The sequence below is a fragment of the Monopterus albus genome, unplaced genomic scaffold (genome assembly GCF_001952655.1).
Source record: "Monopterus albus unplaced genomic scaffold, M_albus_1.0 scaffold361.1, whole genome shotgun sequence".
Taxonomy (NCBI): Eukaryota; Metazoa; Chordata; class Actinopteri; order Synbranchiformes; family Synbranchidae; genus Monopterus; species Monopterus albus.
This window is the reverse complement of record NW_018128241.1, coordinates 85,226-102,945: the sequence shown is the minus strand read 5'-3', so window position 1 is coordinate 102,945 and position 17,720 is coordinate 85,226. Positions and strand designations below refer to the sequence as shown.

Genomic DNA, 17,720 nt, shown 5'->3' with positions numbered 1-17,720 from the left:
AACATCAACTGAAGCAGGTTGACCATTCTTAGCCAAACATAGCTCTATCTGGTAGAAGGGCCCTGTGCCAAATGTAGTTTTAAGGGACAAACAGATGGCCATAAGAACACTGAAGCATGTTTTTCTTGATCTAATCATTCCAACTGTGTGTCTAATGTAGTAATACATATATTTTAGTTTATAGTTTGTTTGACCTATATCTTAGAATCAGTGATAGAAGAAGTACTCAAATTGTTTACTTAAGTAAAAGTAACATTATTACACTGTAAAAATACTCAGCTACAAGTAAAAATCATGCTTTCCAAATTTTACAAAAGTATTAGTATCACAGTATACTCGAAGTATATTAATGTGTATGATGCTATTGGATTATATTTAGTGATGCATAATTGTGTCCATCACTTTAATGTTGCAGCTGGTAAAGGTGGAGTTAATGGTAATTACCTTATTGTGAATTTTCAACCAGGGATCAATAAAGTTAGATGATTGTATTGTATTTTGTTTTATTGATCTGATTCTGAGAATGAACTAAAGTTATCAAATACATGTAGTGCTGCAAAAACTTGTCTCCGACATGTAGAGAAGTCCAACTGTGAACAGAAAATGAATGTACAGATACCTTAAAATTGTACTTAAGGACGGAGTTACTGCACCTAATCTCTACCTCTGCTTATCGACAATAAAACCTAAGACACTGGTTTGGGGAGTACGTGCAAGTGGTCATGTCTGCAGAACAGCTGGCTCATCCTCTTCAAACAGCGTTTCCCCCCCAGTTTGGAAGTGGGCGTTGCGGATGCATAGTTGTAATACTTCTGTGTTATAGAATGTGAATGGTAAAGTCACTGCACAGAACATTACGGTTGTACTAGTCCCGTTAGTTTATGTATCATTAATTTTCTGCTGCAGCTCTGTAGCGGTTCAATAGTCTGTTATTTGGACGCAAAGAGAGAGTGAGGAGGGAGAGTTAGGGGGGCAGAGAGACACCGACCGACAGAGGGGGAGAGAGAGACAAGAGGGGGAGAGAGAGAGAGAGAGACACCGACCGACAGAGGGGGAGAGAGAGACACCGACCGACAGAGGGGGAGAGAGAGCGGGCGGTGCTGGTAGAGTTTACGCACTCCTGTAAAGTTCCTTTCCTCGGTGGAATCTGCTATCTAAGGTTTACATCGGGAATCGTGAACGGATTTTAACTTGGCAACAATGACACTTTGGTCCTTGCTGTTGTTTTCAGGGATTTTTGTCTGTGCACTTTTCCCTCTGACAAACTGTGACGAGCAGCGGATCCCCGAAGGTAAGCTGAGCCTACATCCTGAAGCCAAAAACAACGGTGGCATTTGTTAAAGTCCATCTCGGACTAAAAGAGCAGGACGCCCAGGCTTGGTACGGGCTGAGGGAGACTCCCCAGCTCCTAAGAAAACCTCTGACACTGGCATGTCTGTGCGTGTGTCCAGAATCTCCGCTAGAAGATTCCAGCAGAGTTGTTGGCAGGCTAAAGAAGTCAGAGGCCTGTAGGAAAAATCGCTGTGTATGACTGTATTCTGTGTTGTCTTCAATAAAGCTACCCAGTTAGAAGGCTGAGATTTTGGCCACGCATGCGCCGCTCGTGGTGCTTGATGCACGCAGAGCAGTAGTTTACAATCCATAAAAGATGTAAGCAACTTTATTTTGTAACTTGTATTCCAATTATCCAACGTAAACAGTTGCCAAGATAAGATGAATGGAGTCTAACAGCGTGTTCCCTCTTTACGCGAGTGGATCTGCACGTAGGAGCTGAGCCGCTGACGTGGACTGGGCTGTTATCCACACAGCTCTGCTTACCAGTTTATTATCAGTTTATTAGGTACACCAAGGTAAATCTAAACCAAGAACACTGCAGGGGAGGTGATATTGTTCACTTTGTGTTCGTACACTTTCAGAGAGGTGCTGATCATTTTGCAGGCTGGAGTCTGACCTGTACAAAGAATAGCCTCATTAATATAAACGACAAAGTCCTGTAATATAAACTGTCTCCAGTGTCATCTGTATGCATGGATGAATGAAGTAGGCTGAAACAGAATAAAGAGGAAACAGTACAACAATAAAGCAAATGACACTTTACAGGATAAAATCTGATCTTTTCTACCGAAACCCGGTGAAACTGGGATAAGATTTCAGGACTAAATGAACTAAATACTTTTTCTCAGTGTTTCTTGCTTCCTTTTTTGAAATGCACTTTTGAATGAAACTATAAAATATCAAACTACCATATTCACAGCGACAGATTATTTTATCAGCATTAACCTACCGTACACTCACAGTTGGTCTCTCCTACAGACTGTGGCAAAATGCTTTCCATAATGTAACCCAATCTGATCTTGTAGTTTTATTAGAAATGGGAAAAATTGATTTAAAACCCTATAAAACCATGTCATAAAGGTGCCCTGTGACAGATGGTGTCCTATTAAAACCCATTATAACAATCAAATGATAAAATAAAAGCAGTAACAATGATAGTGAAATGGATTTTAAATATATAGAACTAAATGGAAAAAAGTCTTGTCTTCATTCTGGACTGAAGAGATGACAGGAAATAGAGGGTGATAAAAAAAAAAACCAGTGTCCTGGCTGGATTCAGTCAGGACGCCTTGGCCCACAACCTGTTCCCCCGTATGTCAGTGATCTCATCAACAAATCATTTTAACAGAAGGCTAAATAATATTTCAGCAGCTTTTACTTTTGGTAAAGTAACTAAATCTGCACCTATTACAACACTGAATCAACCCAACATTGTTGTTTCATCCTGTGTCTTTGTCTTTCAGTGGGCCCTTTGTGTTGAAATCTCATTTTCTGATCAGGGCTTATTCCTGCTAATAGGTACATGGTCTTTGCAGATTATTTGATCAGTTAAAGCTCATGTTTTTATTTCTGGTTTGTTACTTTATGACGAGATTCCTGTTACGGACAATGAAGACGTGCAGTATATCATGGTCAGGTATACCTCTGGGCTGCTTCACTCTTAAGGCAAAAGAAAAATCTGAAGTGTGTGGTGTCATCTACCTGAAGTCTTCTGCAATGTTGTGTCCTTCAGAGAAACTTCTAGTTCTGACAGTTGCAACCAAAGAGACAGATGGCTTCAGGCGTTTCTTGAGGTCAGCGAAACACTTCAACTACACCGTTAAGGTACGAACGCCTACCTGCTGTCTAGTCATGAACATGTCTTTGTTGATTTTTTTCAAAGAACACTAATCCCTGGTTGTGCGAGTCATAGCTTTGTGGCAGAAAAGAAGATTATCTAAGGACACATTTAAGTTAATGTTTTCAAACTGCAGTAAATGTGCCTGTGTATGTTTTAAGGTTCTTGGTAGGGGTGAGAAATGGAGAGGAGGTGACTACATGTCGGCTCCAGGAGGGGGCCAGAAAGTGCGACTCCTCAAAGTGGCTGTGGAGGAGATGAAGAATGAGGACAACATCATCCTTTTTATTGACAGGTAGTATTTTCCCTGCACAGCCAAAAGCATCACAGTTATCTTTATGAAGCTTCTAATGTTTCAGACTTTGGTCAGAAATTCATTAATTTAATTATATCTTTATCACTGAGGTGAAGGTGGTGTTGTACTGGACAGCGTTATATTCAGAGATGTTCCTAATCTTCTGACCCTTACATATATGTAAATGGTGAAAAAAAAAAACCATAATTGAATTAATGCATTTGTACATTTCTAAACAAGACAAAATTGTTGAACAGTATCTTTAATGGAACCTTAAAATGTATGTATATATAGTAATATATGGGAGCTGTAAAGTCCCTGATATGGATCGTATACTGTCATGCAGAAATCAGTGGATAGTGTGGTGTTTTTTTATACAGTTGGTGTTATGAGGGTAAACACAGCCCCCAGCAGTGTAACCCCCCAAATGAACAACGTTGGCTTCTTATGAAGGCAGCCCTTTCAACTGTCTGGACTGTGTCAGAGGCTTCACACATTTTCTGTTTTCTGTTTGATACAGCTACGATGTGGTCTTCGCCTCAGGTCCCAAAGAGCTACTCAAGAAGTTCCAGCAGGCCAGACACAAGGTGGTGTTCTCTTCTGAGAGCCTGATCTGGCCTGACAGACACCTGGAGGACAAACACCCCCATGTCAGGGAGGGCAACAGATTCCTGGGCTCTGGGGGTAGGTCCTCCACGCCAGGCTGTCACTCCTGGCTCTGACATGGTGATGAGATTCATCTTTTTTTTCCCAGTCTGAATGAGTCCTGCCAGGAAACTTTGCTCTTGCTGTATTCCTAAAAGACTCTAAATAAAATAGTTTTGTTTTTGAGATTGCTGGGTTTGTTAGAAGCTTGAAAGTGGTTAGTCAGGATGTGCAGTGATGGATGTTGCTGCTGGGAGCCGGTGCTGCCTCATAAGACAACAGTCCTGTAGATAGGGATGAGCAGCTGGAAGTTAACCTCTGTTCTGTACATGACCACAGCCAAACTACTCTTAGACAAGCCATTTTCTCTTGGACACATGTTTGAAACAGTGGTGTGCGTAGACTAACCAAGCGGCAGCAGTGAAAATAAAAAAGAGACACATCTTCTGTGAGGTGAGGTTTAGAATTAGCATTCATCGTGTTTACCAAGCAGAGGGGTAGCAGAGACTGGAGGCCATTCCAGTAAAGCTGAAGGAGGGAAGTGTCTCATTAGGACAGAAATCGTTAAACTGGGCACCGACAGCCACAGCTGGGGGCTGAAGCCAGTGACAGCCCTAGATGCTGGCTCCAAAAGGTCCTGGCCCCACATAACTCCCATTCAACAAGTGTCAGCTTCACTCAAAAAATATTAAGTCGATAATTTTACGGAACCTGTTTTGCAAATACTTTATGAGGAAGTAAAATCATATAACATGTTTGTTACAGCTTAAGTACACCCAGTGAGTTTGGTGGCATAAAACTGGTGTGTATAATGTAAATATAACTTTAATTTGTTGACCAGAAAACACAACAGGGCACCTTCAGTGTAAAGCTGCAGTCAGCTCTCAGACTGTGCTTTCAGAAGCTTTCATATCCGTCACGTCCCGTTACGAGCGTGTCAGCTTCCCAGTTGTGATTCCAGGTCTGGAATATCTGGAATTTCTTTGCACCGATGATGTTTCAATAAAACCCAAATGACAGCCAGCACCACGTTTTCTCTCTTTGCTCACCAAGTCTCCGTGTACATGTGACCTAACACGGTGACCTCTGCTTACACCATCCCCACACATATACTCTTTGTAATGCTGCCATGCACATCTCAACACTGGTATGTTCACAAGCCACGGTAGGGTCCAGTTTACCCGTTTTAAGAGCACGCCACGTCAGTAGGAAAGAGCTTAGCCATTTGTTTTTATAGGAGGGAAACAGCAGGTCTGTTGTCAGCGAGGCCATAAAAACTGCACCTGGCTGCAGCCATTGGACATGGCAGCTAGAAACAGAGGATTTCATTTGATCTGTTTGAATCTGGACACGATCTGAGACACTTAGGAATGGGAATATGTCTGATGATCAGCTCTAGACCTGTAGCATACTTATCACTTCCTCTTCATTTCTGTCCTCAGGTTTCATCGGCTATGTTCCCAACATCAAAGAACTGGTTTCGGACTGGACGGGAGAAGACGACGACAGTGACCAGCTGTTCTTCACCAAGATTTACATCGATCCAGCAAAAAGAGTAAGATATGTTACACTGCAGTGTTCACCCTGTGGGTCTGCACTTTGATTTGTTTCACACCAAAATCACCATAAACTCTTCAATACTAAACCTGCCAGGACTGTGATATTTTATTATAGTATTTTTATTTTCTCCTCATCTGTTAGTAAGAATCCTTCCTGTTTTCTGAACTCAACATTTCCTCCATGTCTTAATGTGTATTTCCAAAGCATTAATGCTGACAGGAATACTGTTTTTATTCATTCATCTTTTCCTCCCACTTTTGTTTTGCAGATGTTTGAGGGCTGTCAAGTTGCTGACAGTGAGACTCAGCACCTTCTGCAGATGTTTAACATTAAACACTTTCCATAGCTCAGTGGGCGTATTACTTCCTGTTACCGGCGGGCTTTTAATTTGGAACATCTGCAGAAAGTGCAGTAGTGTTATTGACGGCACACAACAAAACAGAGTTCACTGAATGAAAGCAGTAGTGGTGCTGTTTAGTTTGTTTCTGCTAACTATAATTACTCATTATGTCAAGATTGGCTATTAATTTGAGAATTGATGTAATTAGATCTGGTTGCCACAAATACTGTGAAAACAATGTGTTTCCATGTTTCAGAAATCCATAAATATCACACTTGACAGCAAATGCAGATTGTTCCAGAACCTTCACGGGGCCCTTGGTGAGTTTCTTAGTCCAGTAAAGTTCAGTAAGTAGATGTTACACCAGCTGAAGCCACGTGCAGCACACACTGTCTAGGCGTCAGTGAAGTGTTAGAAATGTTAAGTGTACCCTTCCAACAACACCTTTAAGAAGCTGTATGTGTGTTATCCTCCAGAAGGCAACGTCTACTCAGTGCACCGCATGTAATCTGCCACACACACCACCCACCGTCCTCATATGTAATTTGCACATACAGTAAGTGTGTTTTCATTAAATGTGACCATTACTGTCCCATAAACTCACTCAATGTGTGGTTCTGCTTCAATGATGATCAGATTTTCCTCCTTTTATATTTACACAAAGTGATTTACTTGATGTAATAACACCTTACAAAGGATCACGGTGCAGCCTGATGTACGTTACTGAACTTTACACCGTGTTTTTACAGTTAAATAATTTTTCAGTGGATCTTTGCTCAGTCCTGCTGAGACCAAAGCGATTCTGGTGGAATTCAGATGACAAACTAAGCTACAGCCTGGTGTGATCAGTTGGTCACACTTCTGACGGTGTGAACTTACGGTGTCTGTACATTTGCTACAGTGAAACATGAACATGCAGTAGCTTTGCTTTATAACAGCCTTATTATATTGACAGGGGATAGTGAACCAGTATGTGCACAGTCCTGCACTTAGGGTTTCCCCTCTATGTTAACAGTATTGTTTTTTAGCTGCTCTGAAAAGGTTTTCCTCCAGAAAACTTGATAATCAGTGGTTAACGTCTTGTCTGGCTCCTGCAGTAACATGTTTCTGTCTCTGATTCTGGTTAACTCTGACAGTGCTGATGGAGTGGCAGGTTCACAGACGAGTTGAACTCTCAGAAGTGTCTACAGTTTTTCCCCACCTCTTAGGCTGAGGGAGGAATTTGTGAGCTCTCTGTGAGACGGATGTGTCAAAAGTCACATAGATAACCGAGAGTCCAGCGGCGTGCATGGACGACAGCCTCTTTTGACTGTCACTTTCTTGACTGACTGCAGCACATTTGCTTCTAGATAATTTCATATAATCCATTCTTCCCTGTTTATGCAGTGTTTCCTGTGCCACTGACTGTTACACAACCCTAAAGCAGAATGTTTCCTCCCACATGCTTAGCAGTTGCTAAAGTACTAATTTAGAAAGATGTGTGTACAACTGCTCCTGTTATCTCCTAAACCATAGGAAATACAGGAATATAACAAAGTTGGGGTTGACAACGAAGGCTGAGCTTGGTGTGTGTGTTTGTGTTTCCAGACGAGGTGGTACTGAAGTTTGAGAATGGTCGTGTACGAGCCAGAAACGTGCTGTATGACACTCTGCCCGTCATCATCCACGGGAACGGACCAACCAAGGTACTGATCTGTCACATGCTAAACACAGTGTGGAGCAGGGGTTGGCGAGCAAGTCTGTTCACACTGTGGAGTCTGAAACCAAAATGACACCTGGCTTTAGTAATGGTCAGTCAAAGCAGCTTCCCTAATGGTACAGTAACTTATTCACAGCTGCATCCTGTAAGAACAGATGGTACATCATGATGCGGACCGACCCTGTTTGACCTGAATCTTATTTGAGAATAATCTTTGTGACTTATTACACATGCTTCGTAGTTAAGATAATTTCACAATAAGTTCATTCACAGTGAATTCCAGCAGATCAGCTGTGGATTTAAGAGTCTATTTGAGTTGGTGGGGGTGTTAAAACACATTTGGGCCCCTGCTCTCATGGTTCTGTGGTGTTATGAAAATTTCAATGCACCGGTGATTGCGATAAGAGGCTGCAGATTTCTCAAAAGTTGACGCCGGTCAGTCGTGTTCCACCACTGCTGACTAAATATTGTCTGTTCGTGGCTTGAAAGCCCACAGGTTTGTTAAATTGTGTCATGGTGCCTTGACTTCCAGATCAGCTGCCACTCAAACGTGTAGACAAACCCACCCACTCAGAAGGTCACAGATGGATCTTCTACCAACAAACAGTTACTTTAACATGATGTTTTCTACTGCGAAAAGGGACAAAAATGATCCGACATCATACTTCCTTAAGGACTGGATATTTCAGATTTGACATGTGATAAACTACAAGAGTGCATGTGTGTTTCCCAGCTCCAGATCAACTACCTGGGTAACTACATCCCTAACACGTGGACGTTTGAGACTGGGTGCACAGTGTGTCATGAGGATCTCCGGCCGCTCACAGCTCTTAAGGTCTGTACACACTGATTAACAGTGTCCCACAGCTACAGTATATCTGACAGTTCACTGGGTGTCTTTTGGTCAACGTTTGGCACCAAATAGAAGTAACAAGCCCTGTCTCCTGGAACTCGTATGATCCCAACAGGAAAGTGAATACCCACTGGTGGTGATCGGCATCTTCATTCAGCAGCCCACCCCCTTTGTCACAGTGTTTTTCGAGCGCCTGCTGAAGCTCCAGTACCCCAAGAACAGGCTCAAGCTCTTCATTTACAACCAGGTAACAGGAGCACATTAGTACATCAGCATTAATGTTCCTCAGGGGATAAACCTGCTTGATTTATGATCATTATGACAAACATTCAGGCCCTTTGTCATCTCACCCTTGAAAAGCAAACAGAGGGTCACAGAAAACTAAACATGCACAATTATCACGTACATTGTTGTGTAAACCCACCTCAGTAAAAGCCCGGCTTTTTTATGTTGCTGTCATAAAAGCATGTTTAGTGCTGCTCTGTGTCTGCAGTAGTTCAGACTCCTGCTCTGCAATGTTTTCACCATCTGTGTTTGCCTCGTCGCTCACCAGGAAGTTCACCACGAGCGTCAGGTCAACGCTTTCCTGCAGGATCATGGAAGCCTTTACCAGGATGTCAGGTTCATCGGGCCTGAAGAGGACATAGATGGAGCTGCCTCCCGTAACCTGGGCTTGTGAGTTACCATCTCATGTCCAAGAAACCCAGTTGCACATAATCATCCGTCAATATTGATACCTTTATTGCTTAAGCAAGGCACGTGGCACAGAAAGGTCTCCTACCAAGTGTAACTCATCTCTCTGTCACTTTATACTTGTTCTTATCTGCCTTTCTATGAAATCTCACATTCATTCCCAAGACAATCTTCAAGTGCAGCTGTTGTCTATATATAACTGGCGCTTTTCATAATTCTCTCAGTTTCCCATGGTCCCTCAGAGGACGGGGAGGCATAATGAACAGAAATTTCACCCAGTGCAGTAATGAGAGTAAAGTTTAATATCATAGATTTGAGATTTTTCACTGCTGGTGAAGGAGGAGATGATATTTGAATCATTTTCACTTGGTAACTGAAGGTTTTGTTGGAGAAAACATATCAAGCACAAGTTCTTACTCAAATCTGAGCGTTTTAAAATATGAAACGTTTCACATGAAGTCACTTTAAGTTTTAAACCCTAATTCTCCTCAGGTTTTGTGAAGAAAAGCTCAACAAAAATGATGCTACAGATACTGGGCATGCAACGTTTACTTAATGTTGCACACACAGAAGTCTGACATTGTCCCATTATTTACTGTCCACTGAAGAGTTTATGCAGGCTAACAGTGCGGTGGAGCCATTACGTGTCATCTTTGACATTCACACTGTTTATGTGGAGCATGTGCCCGCATGGCATACATGTTGATCTTTCACTGTCTTTCCTTCCTTGCAGTGATATGTGCCGGAAGGACAAGGACTGTGACTATTTCTTCAGCTTGGACATTGAAGTGGTCTTAAAGAATGAGAACACACTGAAAATTCTCATTGAACAAAACCTGCAAGTATATTTATCAGTATAATAATCTGATGCCAGCTGGTGTCTTGCCACAGCTGTAGTCACAGCCATATGTGGTAAAGCTCTTCATTTCCATTACATTAACTAATTTGCATGGGTTTTGCTTTTATAACTGTATTTGTGTAGATGGAGAAATATAATAATACTCCTTTAATTGTTCCTTAGCCCTATTGTAGCACCAATGATAACTCGAGCTGGCCGACTGTGGAGCAACTTCTGGGGAGCCCTCAGTGCAGATGGCTACTACGCCAGGTCTGAGGACTATGTGGACGTAGTTCAAGGACGCAGAGCGTAAGCTGCTTAAACATTATCCCATAACTACTGAAAGTTTCTCTATCAAATGTCTTTTCAGCCCACAGGGTCTAGTGAGACTCAAAACAAACTGACACCATAAGCCACTTTTTGCCCCTCCCATCACATCCTGTTTCCTAGTGACAAGATGAACTACAGATGGGGGGTGTAGCTGAGAGACACCACGTCCTGTCCCACTGTCACCAGGGTTATCAGACACTGGGGAAAATCAGAGTTAATGCACCTTTAAGAGGACTGATTAGTAACAAAAGTCTTGGTCCTGATGTTGCTGTGAGATTTGTCTAAGACTGTCCTGCTGTTTAGGGGAGTGTGGAACGTCCCATATGTGTCCAGTGTGTACCTGGTGAAGGCCAGCCTCCTTCGATCAGAGCTCACAGACTACGAGCTGTTCACCTCACCCATCTTAGACCCGGACATGACTTATTGTCACAACGTACGCAACAAGGTCAGTAAGAGAGGAAACTGAGAATCCACACTGATGTAATTAGGATCAGTACATGATGTACTGCATATAAATCATGAACAAAATAATTACACATGTAAAGGATAGTTTGGACTCTTCTGGTGCTTTCCGTCATAATTAATCACGGCGTCCTAGATGTTATAAAAGGGGATGCTTATGACTGTAAATGTAAAGTTGTCCATTATTGTTTTTCTCTCAGGGAATCTTCATGTATGTGACCAACATGCACAGCTTCGGTCGTATCCTCTCAACAGAAAACTACCAGACCTCCCATCTTCATAATGATCTGTGGCAGATCTTTGAAAACCGCGTGGTGAGTATCAGCTGTACACTGTTTCCTGGTGGTGGTGACGGGGTCAGTGTGGGTTCTGGGCGGGGGGGGTCCACCTGTGCTGGTTATTTCAGTGGAACTCATTGGAAATATGGTATGTATAAAAAATGGTTCCGAATATAAATATTAAATATTATCACTTCACAAAAAGCTTCAGTGAGGGATGGCCTTGTGTATCCTCACTCCTTAGGGTTGATACAAGAGACTTGGAACGTCCTCAGTCCTCAGGCAACCAGAACGACTTCTGGGTCAACTGAGGGTCGAGGCTGTAGGAGCGATCATATAAGAGAGTTGATGATAAGATGAGAGTGGGTACATCTTAAGTCTCTTATATCATACAGAGGACGGTGCAGGAGGAGCCATGACTGAGGAAACACAAGACCATCCTTTGCAGAGGTTTTTTGTGAACTGACGCCCTTTTATCAGAAATCATTTGGTGATTAGACACTTCAGATGAAGGACCTGAGGAAGGGGTGTCTTGTAGTTAATAATGTTTCCTCGAGTCCTCTCTCCTCGCATGTTTTCCTCACATCTTATGTGGGCAGGACTAGGACACAAGGAAATGGTGCAAGACTTGGGATGTACCCAGTGGAACAAAGGACCAGATGTCACCACAATAAAAGTCCACAGACAGGACATTTTCCCAAAGAATCAGCCGGATGCTCTTGGTACTTGTAGTCTCTAGAGAAGTCTCTGATGTACAAATCCTAAACCTGTCCTGTACATAATACCTAATTTGGCTGCCTCTCACTGCACTACAATACCAGAAAACAAACCTTTGTGATCTCAGAGTAAGATGCAAAAACAAGAGGTCATGTTTATAACACCCAAAGAAATGCCTAATGCATTAAGAACATGTAAACCTAAGGATTTAAATAGGTTTATCAGTACTATTTGGAAAAATGACACTGTAAACACTGAATGCTGTGTGGTGTGTGTGTCTTTCAGGACTGGGAGGAGCGCTACATTCATGAGAACTACACTCTCATCATGAAAGACAAGCTGATTGAAACTGTGAGCTGCGACACAACACTCACTGCATGAGCTGTCCACACTGCAACAGAACACAGCCTATAAACTCCTCTGTCCTCCTGCGTTGCTTACCAACACTGTGACTGCAGTGGAGCCCAGAGCAGAGACTTTAAAATGAAGAATGATATCGACTGTAGATTTTCACAGCTGTATGGCATACATGTCACTGAGTGGCCAAACTGTGTCTTCTGTCCATCAGCCTTGTCCTGATGTCTACTGGTTCCCAGTTTTCTCTGATATCGCTTGTGACCACCTTGTTGAAGAAATGGAACACTTTGGGAAGTGGTCAGGAGGAGGCAATGTGGTACGTGGCTGTGCTTTTCCCTCTTTGTGCACAAGTGATGTGATTGTAATGGTCAGTTTTTGGGTAGACGTTATCATCCGCCTACATACCAGAGTCACGTGATCTCAGTGTCGACTTAACTCGCTGTAAGTTGTTTACTGATTTATTTTATCGTAACTGGTTCCTTTTCTTGTGTTTCAGGACAAAAGAATCCAAGGTGGCTATGAGAACGTCCCCACCATCGATATCCACATGAATCAAATCAATTTTGAAAAGGAGTGGCAGAAATTCCTTCTTGAGTACGTATCACCAATAACAGAGAAAATGTATCCCGGTTACTACACCAGGGTAAGACTGCTGAACTGCACCATCATGGTCACACACGAGACGAGAGGGAATTCAGAAAATCCCTCCTGACATTTCCAACGGTTAAATATGATTAAGAAGAAATTTAGCCAAACATTTATCTGACAACTCATCAGCTTAAAGACACTTTTGATGTGTGATTTGTCGTTGTCTGCACATTTGTGGACTGTGTGAATAATGCAACACGATGAGCCTCATGTGAGAACATTTTTATATCTCTGTTCCAAGTCAGATTTATCAAACTGTCCTAACTGCACAAAGCTGTTAGAAATCGCTGGTTTCAGAGTGAAGACAACCCCCCATGCGAGTCTGGACCACTTATGAATTTGATTTAGACAAAATACCAATTACTACGAGTGAATCTGTTCGTTCAGTGCTTCTTGCATGAGGCCACGTGGAACTGAAAATGACAGGAACCGTCAGGTGCAGTGCTCCCGGTGGTTCCTGTGTGTTCTGCTGACCAGCGTGTCTTTTCTCATCAGTGCTCCAATCCCTTGAACTTTGTGGTGAGGTATAAACCTGATGAGCAGCCGTTGCTCGTCCCTCACCACGACGCCTCCACATTCACTATTAACATTGCTCTCAACAGGAAAGGCGTTGACTTCCAGGTAATTGACGAGGAGTAGGCAGGTAATAGACGCTTCAGGACATCTGCGCCTCTCTCTCTGCTTCTCTGCTCCACCTCTGGAGGCGAATGCTGGACCAGGAACCAAGCTAATGCTTTTCTTCATCGAGCAGGAGCTGCAAGGGGCCGTACATGTGAACACACTCTGCATCTGTGGCCTGTTGTGATGCGAATGCTTGCATGACTCCCATCTGTCTGTGTGTTTGCAGGCTCAGTTTGAGTTGGCCTTTGTAGTTAGATATAAGCCAGATGAGCAGCCGTCTTTGAGGCCACACCACGATGCCTCTACATTCACTATAAACATTGCACTCAATCACGTGGGCCTTGATTTCCAGGTGAGTGTGTTCAGAGGTTGGTACAGAAATCTGACATGTCCGACAGGCGTGGTTATTAATCCCAGAACTAGATGGTCATTTGATGGGGAACCCCACCTTAGGTCATCTGTGCTGTTCAGATGATTTTGTGCAGCTATATATACACAATGGAAATACAACAGTAGTTGTGGCTGCCAACATAATTCAAGATGTTCTATAAAAAACTGTATTTGAGCAAAGAATGAGTCAGAATCCTGAATGTGTGTAGGCTGTGAACAGATCTGAATCTGACAACCCTCGGAGGTATAGATAAAAAAAGCACGCTCTGGCAGTGTCCTGTCACATTTACAAATTAAGACTCTGGTGAAATTAAAAATAAATGATATTTACTGTCATCTCAGGAGACGGTTTTATTTTATGGGTCAGTAATTTCCTAATAATTTCCCAGAAAGAACAATGACATTTGGTACCATTTGTAGGGAATGTAGACCCACTGAAAAGTAAATATTCATTCACTATCCACTTATTATCCAGAACATCTATGTTACAGTCTGTCCTCACCACAGGACACACTGCTTTGCATTTTAAGATGACCTGCTGACCTTTGCTGACTGAAATACCCAGTTAGAAGTTTGAATAGTTTTGGAGCTGAGGTCAGAACTTGTTGTGTTGTGCTAAGACAAAGTTCTGGATACTTTTGTCAGGAAGCACTGATTGGCTAGAAGACATCATTAATCGTGACAACGTGAAAACCCTGTATCAAAGTAGAGCATCGCCACAGCAGTTTGCAGCAACTCCTAGTGCTACAGTAGACTAGAAAAGGAAAAGAGAAGCCAGCAGTGGATGCCATTATCAGAGCAACTTGTATAGTCATCCTAAGTGTAGGACAGTGTAACATCTCCTATTCAGATTACATTAAGGTGATGGCTAAATAATACAGTATGTACACAATGCACAGATAATGGGAGAAACAGGCCAATGGCTCGGTTTTGCCTCTGATGGTTAATCTGCCCAGTTTGAGGCTGAAAAGAATCCTTTTTCACATGAACACAGACACAGAGATTTAACAAAGCATGGTGCTGGAGTCTGAGTCATCACTGAACATGGAATGCCGTCATGTTTCCGCCTCATACACGGATTGCACATCCCTGTTTCAGACTTTCCATTTGTGTTTCCATCTGTGTTTGTGAGTCTTCTTTGCATGACAGACAGCTGAAGCTAGGAGCCTTATTTTTACTGTTGCATCCATGCTGTCTCCCTGCATCCTCAGTGAACTGGAGTAAACAATCAGCCGTAGTCCAGTGTTACTGGTTTATGTCACATGGGTTTGAACTGAGAGGAAACAGCTGCTAAATAGTGTTTAGCACTTGTGAAGCTGTGCCGATGATATATTGTATAGACGTCCTACAAGGCTATCTGAGGATTGAATTGAAATAACATCTTCTACTATTTAGTTTTTGATGGAACTATATCTATAATATATGATCACTGATAATTATTCTAACAACCACAAAAGTGGTTTTGCTTGTTACGAGTCATTAATTAGAAATCAGGGTGAATTCTCCACTATAACCCAGTTATCTTAGCAGACACAGACAGATGTCACGCAGCACTGTGCTGAAAACCGCTTCTCCTTTTTAAGAATTTTCATTTACTAAACATTATTTACTTACTACTTATTTTCTGTTGCTGAGTTTTATAAAACTTTCCTACTGCTGATAAAAGTCAGTGCTTCACACGGGTTTGTCACAGTAAAAGCCCACAAGGAAGGCGATTTGAGTTCAAACATTCAAATTAAAAATTCAACAACAGAAATATTTACAAGGTCCAATCGGATTGCCCAATGGGATGCACCGGCTCCTTGCATCCTGAGCTGTGATTTGTGGATAAACTTTTGCAGAACCCAAATTTAGTTCCAGGAACTCGCTCCCACAGTGAGCAGGGGTAACAAAGGCTTAGCAGTTAATTACAGACACACTTTTAAAACGGGATGATAAGGCAGAGAGAAGCAAAACCACTATGTGGACCTTCAGGTGTCAGATGTTAATGTGTTGTGTTTCTCCTGCAGGGTGGTGGATGCAGATTCCTCCGCTACGACTGCTCCATTCAGGCTCCGCGTAAAGGCTGGGCCCTCATGCACCCGGGTCGCCTCACCCACTACCACGAGGGCCTGCCAACCACCGCCGGCGTCCGGTACATCGCAGTGTCCTTTGTGGATCCCTGAACTCCCAAAGATGGCACACGTCATCCAGACCAGACAGGACACACACAGGCTCATCCTGCAGCATCACAGCTGCTCCTTATGTGCTGGTATGGAGTGGTGACTGTTTTCTCTTTTCATTTGTTCATGTCCATGTTTTAATGTACAGAATGATTCTGGCTCACTTTGGGGCCAGTTACACCTACATGCACATCACTTCAGACAGACGTCTTGTGGAAGTAACCCATGATGATGACAGCTTCGCTCATTAAGGACTAAATATCTCAGTATTTGCTGCTTCACTTTTCACTGAGGTCGTATCATCAGCTGCACCAAAGGCCTCATGCTCCACTCTAACTGTGTGACAACTGGTTGGTGCTAGTTTCACTGAAAATGTTCAGAAATGTGCTTCATTAAACTTAAGGCTTCAAGAGACACCATTCTTTAACGTGTTCTGGTGTTGCATATTGTTTAACACAAATCAAAGCAAGGCATTTGAACTGTTCCTGCAAAAAGAAACTCCAAACAATGCAGAACTTATTTTCTTCAGCAGTATCACTTTCTCTGGACAGCTGCAGAGGAATCGATCATTGCTGCCCACGTTCCAACACTTTTAGTTCAGAAAACTACTGTTGTCCTTCTTACATATGGAGCCACTTTGGTGGCTGCTGGATCAGGCTGAAGGCTCCTGTTTGGTCTGGAGTGTGTGCTGTGGATCAGGAATCCAGTTGTTGTGCCTTTAGCTGGACTTTTCTCAGGAATTCTCCTGGAGTTCAGCTTCACTTTTTTAAATGGTTGTGAAAAGCCTTTATTGTTGCTAAATTTTATTTCAAGTTTTACTGTGCCTTGTTTTTGTACCCAAAACAGTTCCATCATGATCCATTCTCAAACTGAGATACACCCCTTGTCTTTATTTATTTTGTTTTATTAAACTCACACTCCTAAATGCTATTTTGTACGAGTCTAATTTGTGAGATTTCATATTGGAATCAGAGCTCACCATTTCCTCTGCACTCAGTCAGCTGAGTTGATGAACATCTGCTCCACACAGTTGTCATTTCTTCCTGTTTACAGTCATTGCTGTGCTTTAAACTTGAATAAAAGTTAGAAACCCAACTGAAGTGTCTGAGCTGTGACTCAGCTAGTCTCCCTCTTTATTTGAATTGAATCTCAGATAAGAAGCAAATAAGGCCATAAAGATCTGGTCTTATAAAGCAGGTGAAAACTTGTGAAATGTAATTAGTACAAAGGTCTTATTCTAGACCACTGGGTTTACAGCACTGAAATGATTTTGAACACTATGAGCCCTGAACATCCAACCATGAGCCTAAATGTTTCTCTGAGCCACAGAGAACATCTGGATTTCTGCAGAAGCAGAGCCCAGAGAGGTTCTGTTTCCACAGGTGCTCAAATCCAGGATGTTTAGTTCAGTTCAGTTTAACATTCTGCATCTACAACATCTGAATCTGACCAAGCCAATTCCAGCAACAAGGTTTTTCTTGACCTGAATAACTTCTTTTGGGGTGTGAAACTTGTCTTTGGTCAACCTGAAAAACACTGACGACCGCCAAGACGTCCCTTCCTGTCTGCTGCTTGTACGGTAGGTTAGGCCAGATGGTGACAACAGAACCTGAAGCAGTCTGCCTACATTTCAGCCCATATAAACTGAGTTCTGTTACCT

At 42.5% G+C, this 17,720-nt stretch overlaps 1 protein-coding gene across 2 annotated transcripts; it reads left to right on the top strand.

Annotated features, from left to right (window-relative positions):
- Positions 1-1,063: 1,063 nt before the first annotated feature.
- plod1a (procollagen-lysine, 2-oxoglutarate 5-dioxygenase 1a) lies at positions 1,064-17,149 on the top strand. 2 transcript variants are annotated; one of them, XM_020585289.1, is made up of 19 exons: positions 1,064-1,291; positions 3,068-3,159; positions 3,334-3,467; positions 3,988-4,151; positions 5,555-5,667; positions 6,269-6,332; positions 7,600-7,697; positions 8,445-8,546; positions 8,680-8,811; positions 9,118-9,239; positions 9,991-10,095; positions 10,279-10,404; positions 10,729-10,870; positions 11,088-11,201; positions 12,168-12,233; positions 12,451-12,555; positions 12,736-12,882; positions 13,735-13,860; positions 15,908-17,149. In XM_020585289.1, exons 1-19 carry the CDS (start codon positions 1,201-1,203, stop codon positions 16,061-16,063), a joined length of 2,199 nt encoding a protein of 732 aa, XP_020440945.1. In that variant the 5' UTR covers positions 1,064-1,200; the 3' UTR covers positions 16,064-17,149. The 2 variants fall into 2 exon arrangements, with proteins under 2 accessions (XP_020440945.1, XP_020440946.1); XM_020585290.1 differs by lacking the exon at positions 13,735-13,860 and adding an exon at positions 13,383-13,508.
- The last annotated feature ends 571 nt before the right edge of the window (positions 17,150-17,720 follow it).

Excerpts from the sequence above, each read along its gene's own strand:
- plod1a (XM_020585289.1), top strand. The coding sequence starts at position 1,201 with ATGACACTTTGGTCCTTGCTGTTGTTTTCAGGGATTTTTGTCTGTGCA. Across the intron at positions 6,333-7,599 it reads GAACCTTCACGGGGCCCTTG|ACGAGGTGGTACTGAAGTTT; the intron begins GTGAGTTTCTTA and ends TTGTGTTTCCAG. Across the intron at positions 9,240-9,990 it reads GCCTCCCGTAACCTGGGCTT|TGATATGTGCCGGAAGGACA; the intron begins GTGAGTTACCAT and ends CCTTCCTTGCAG.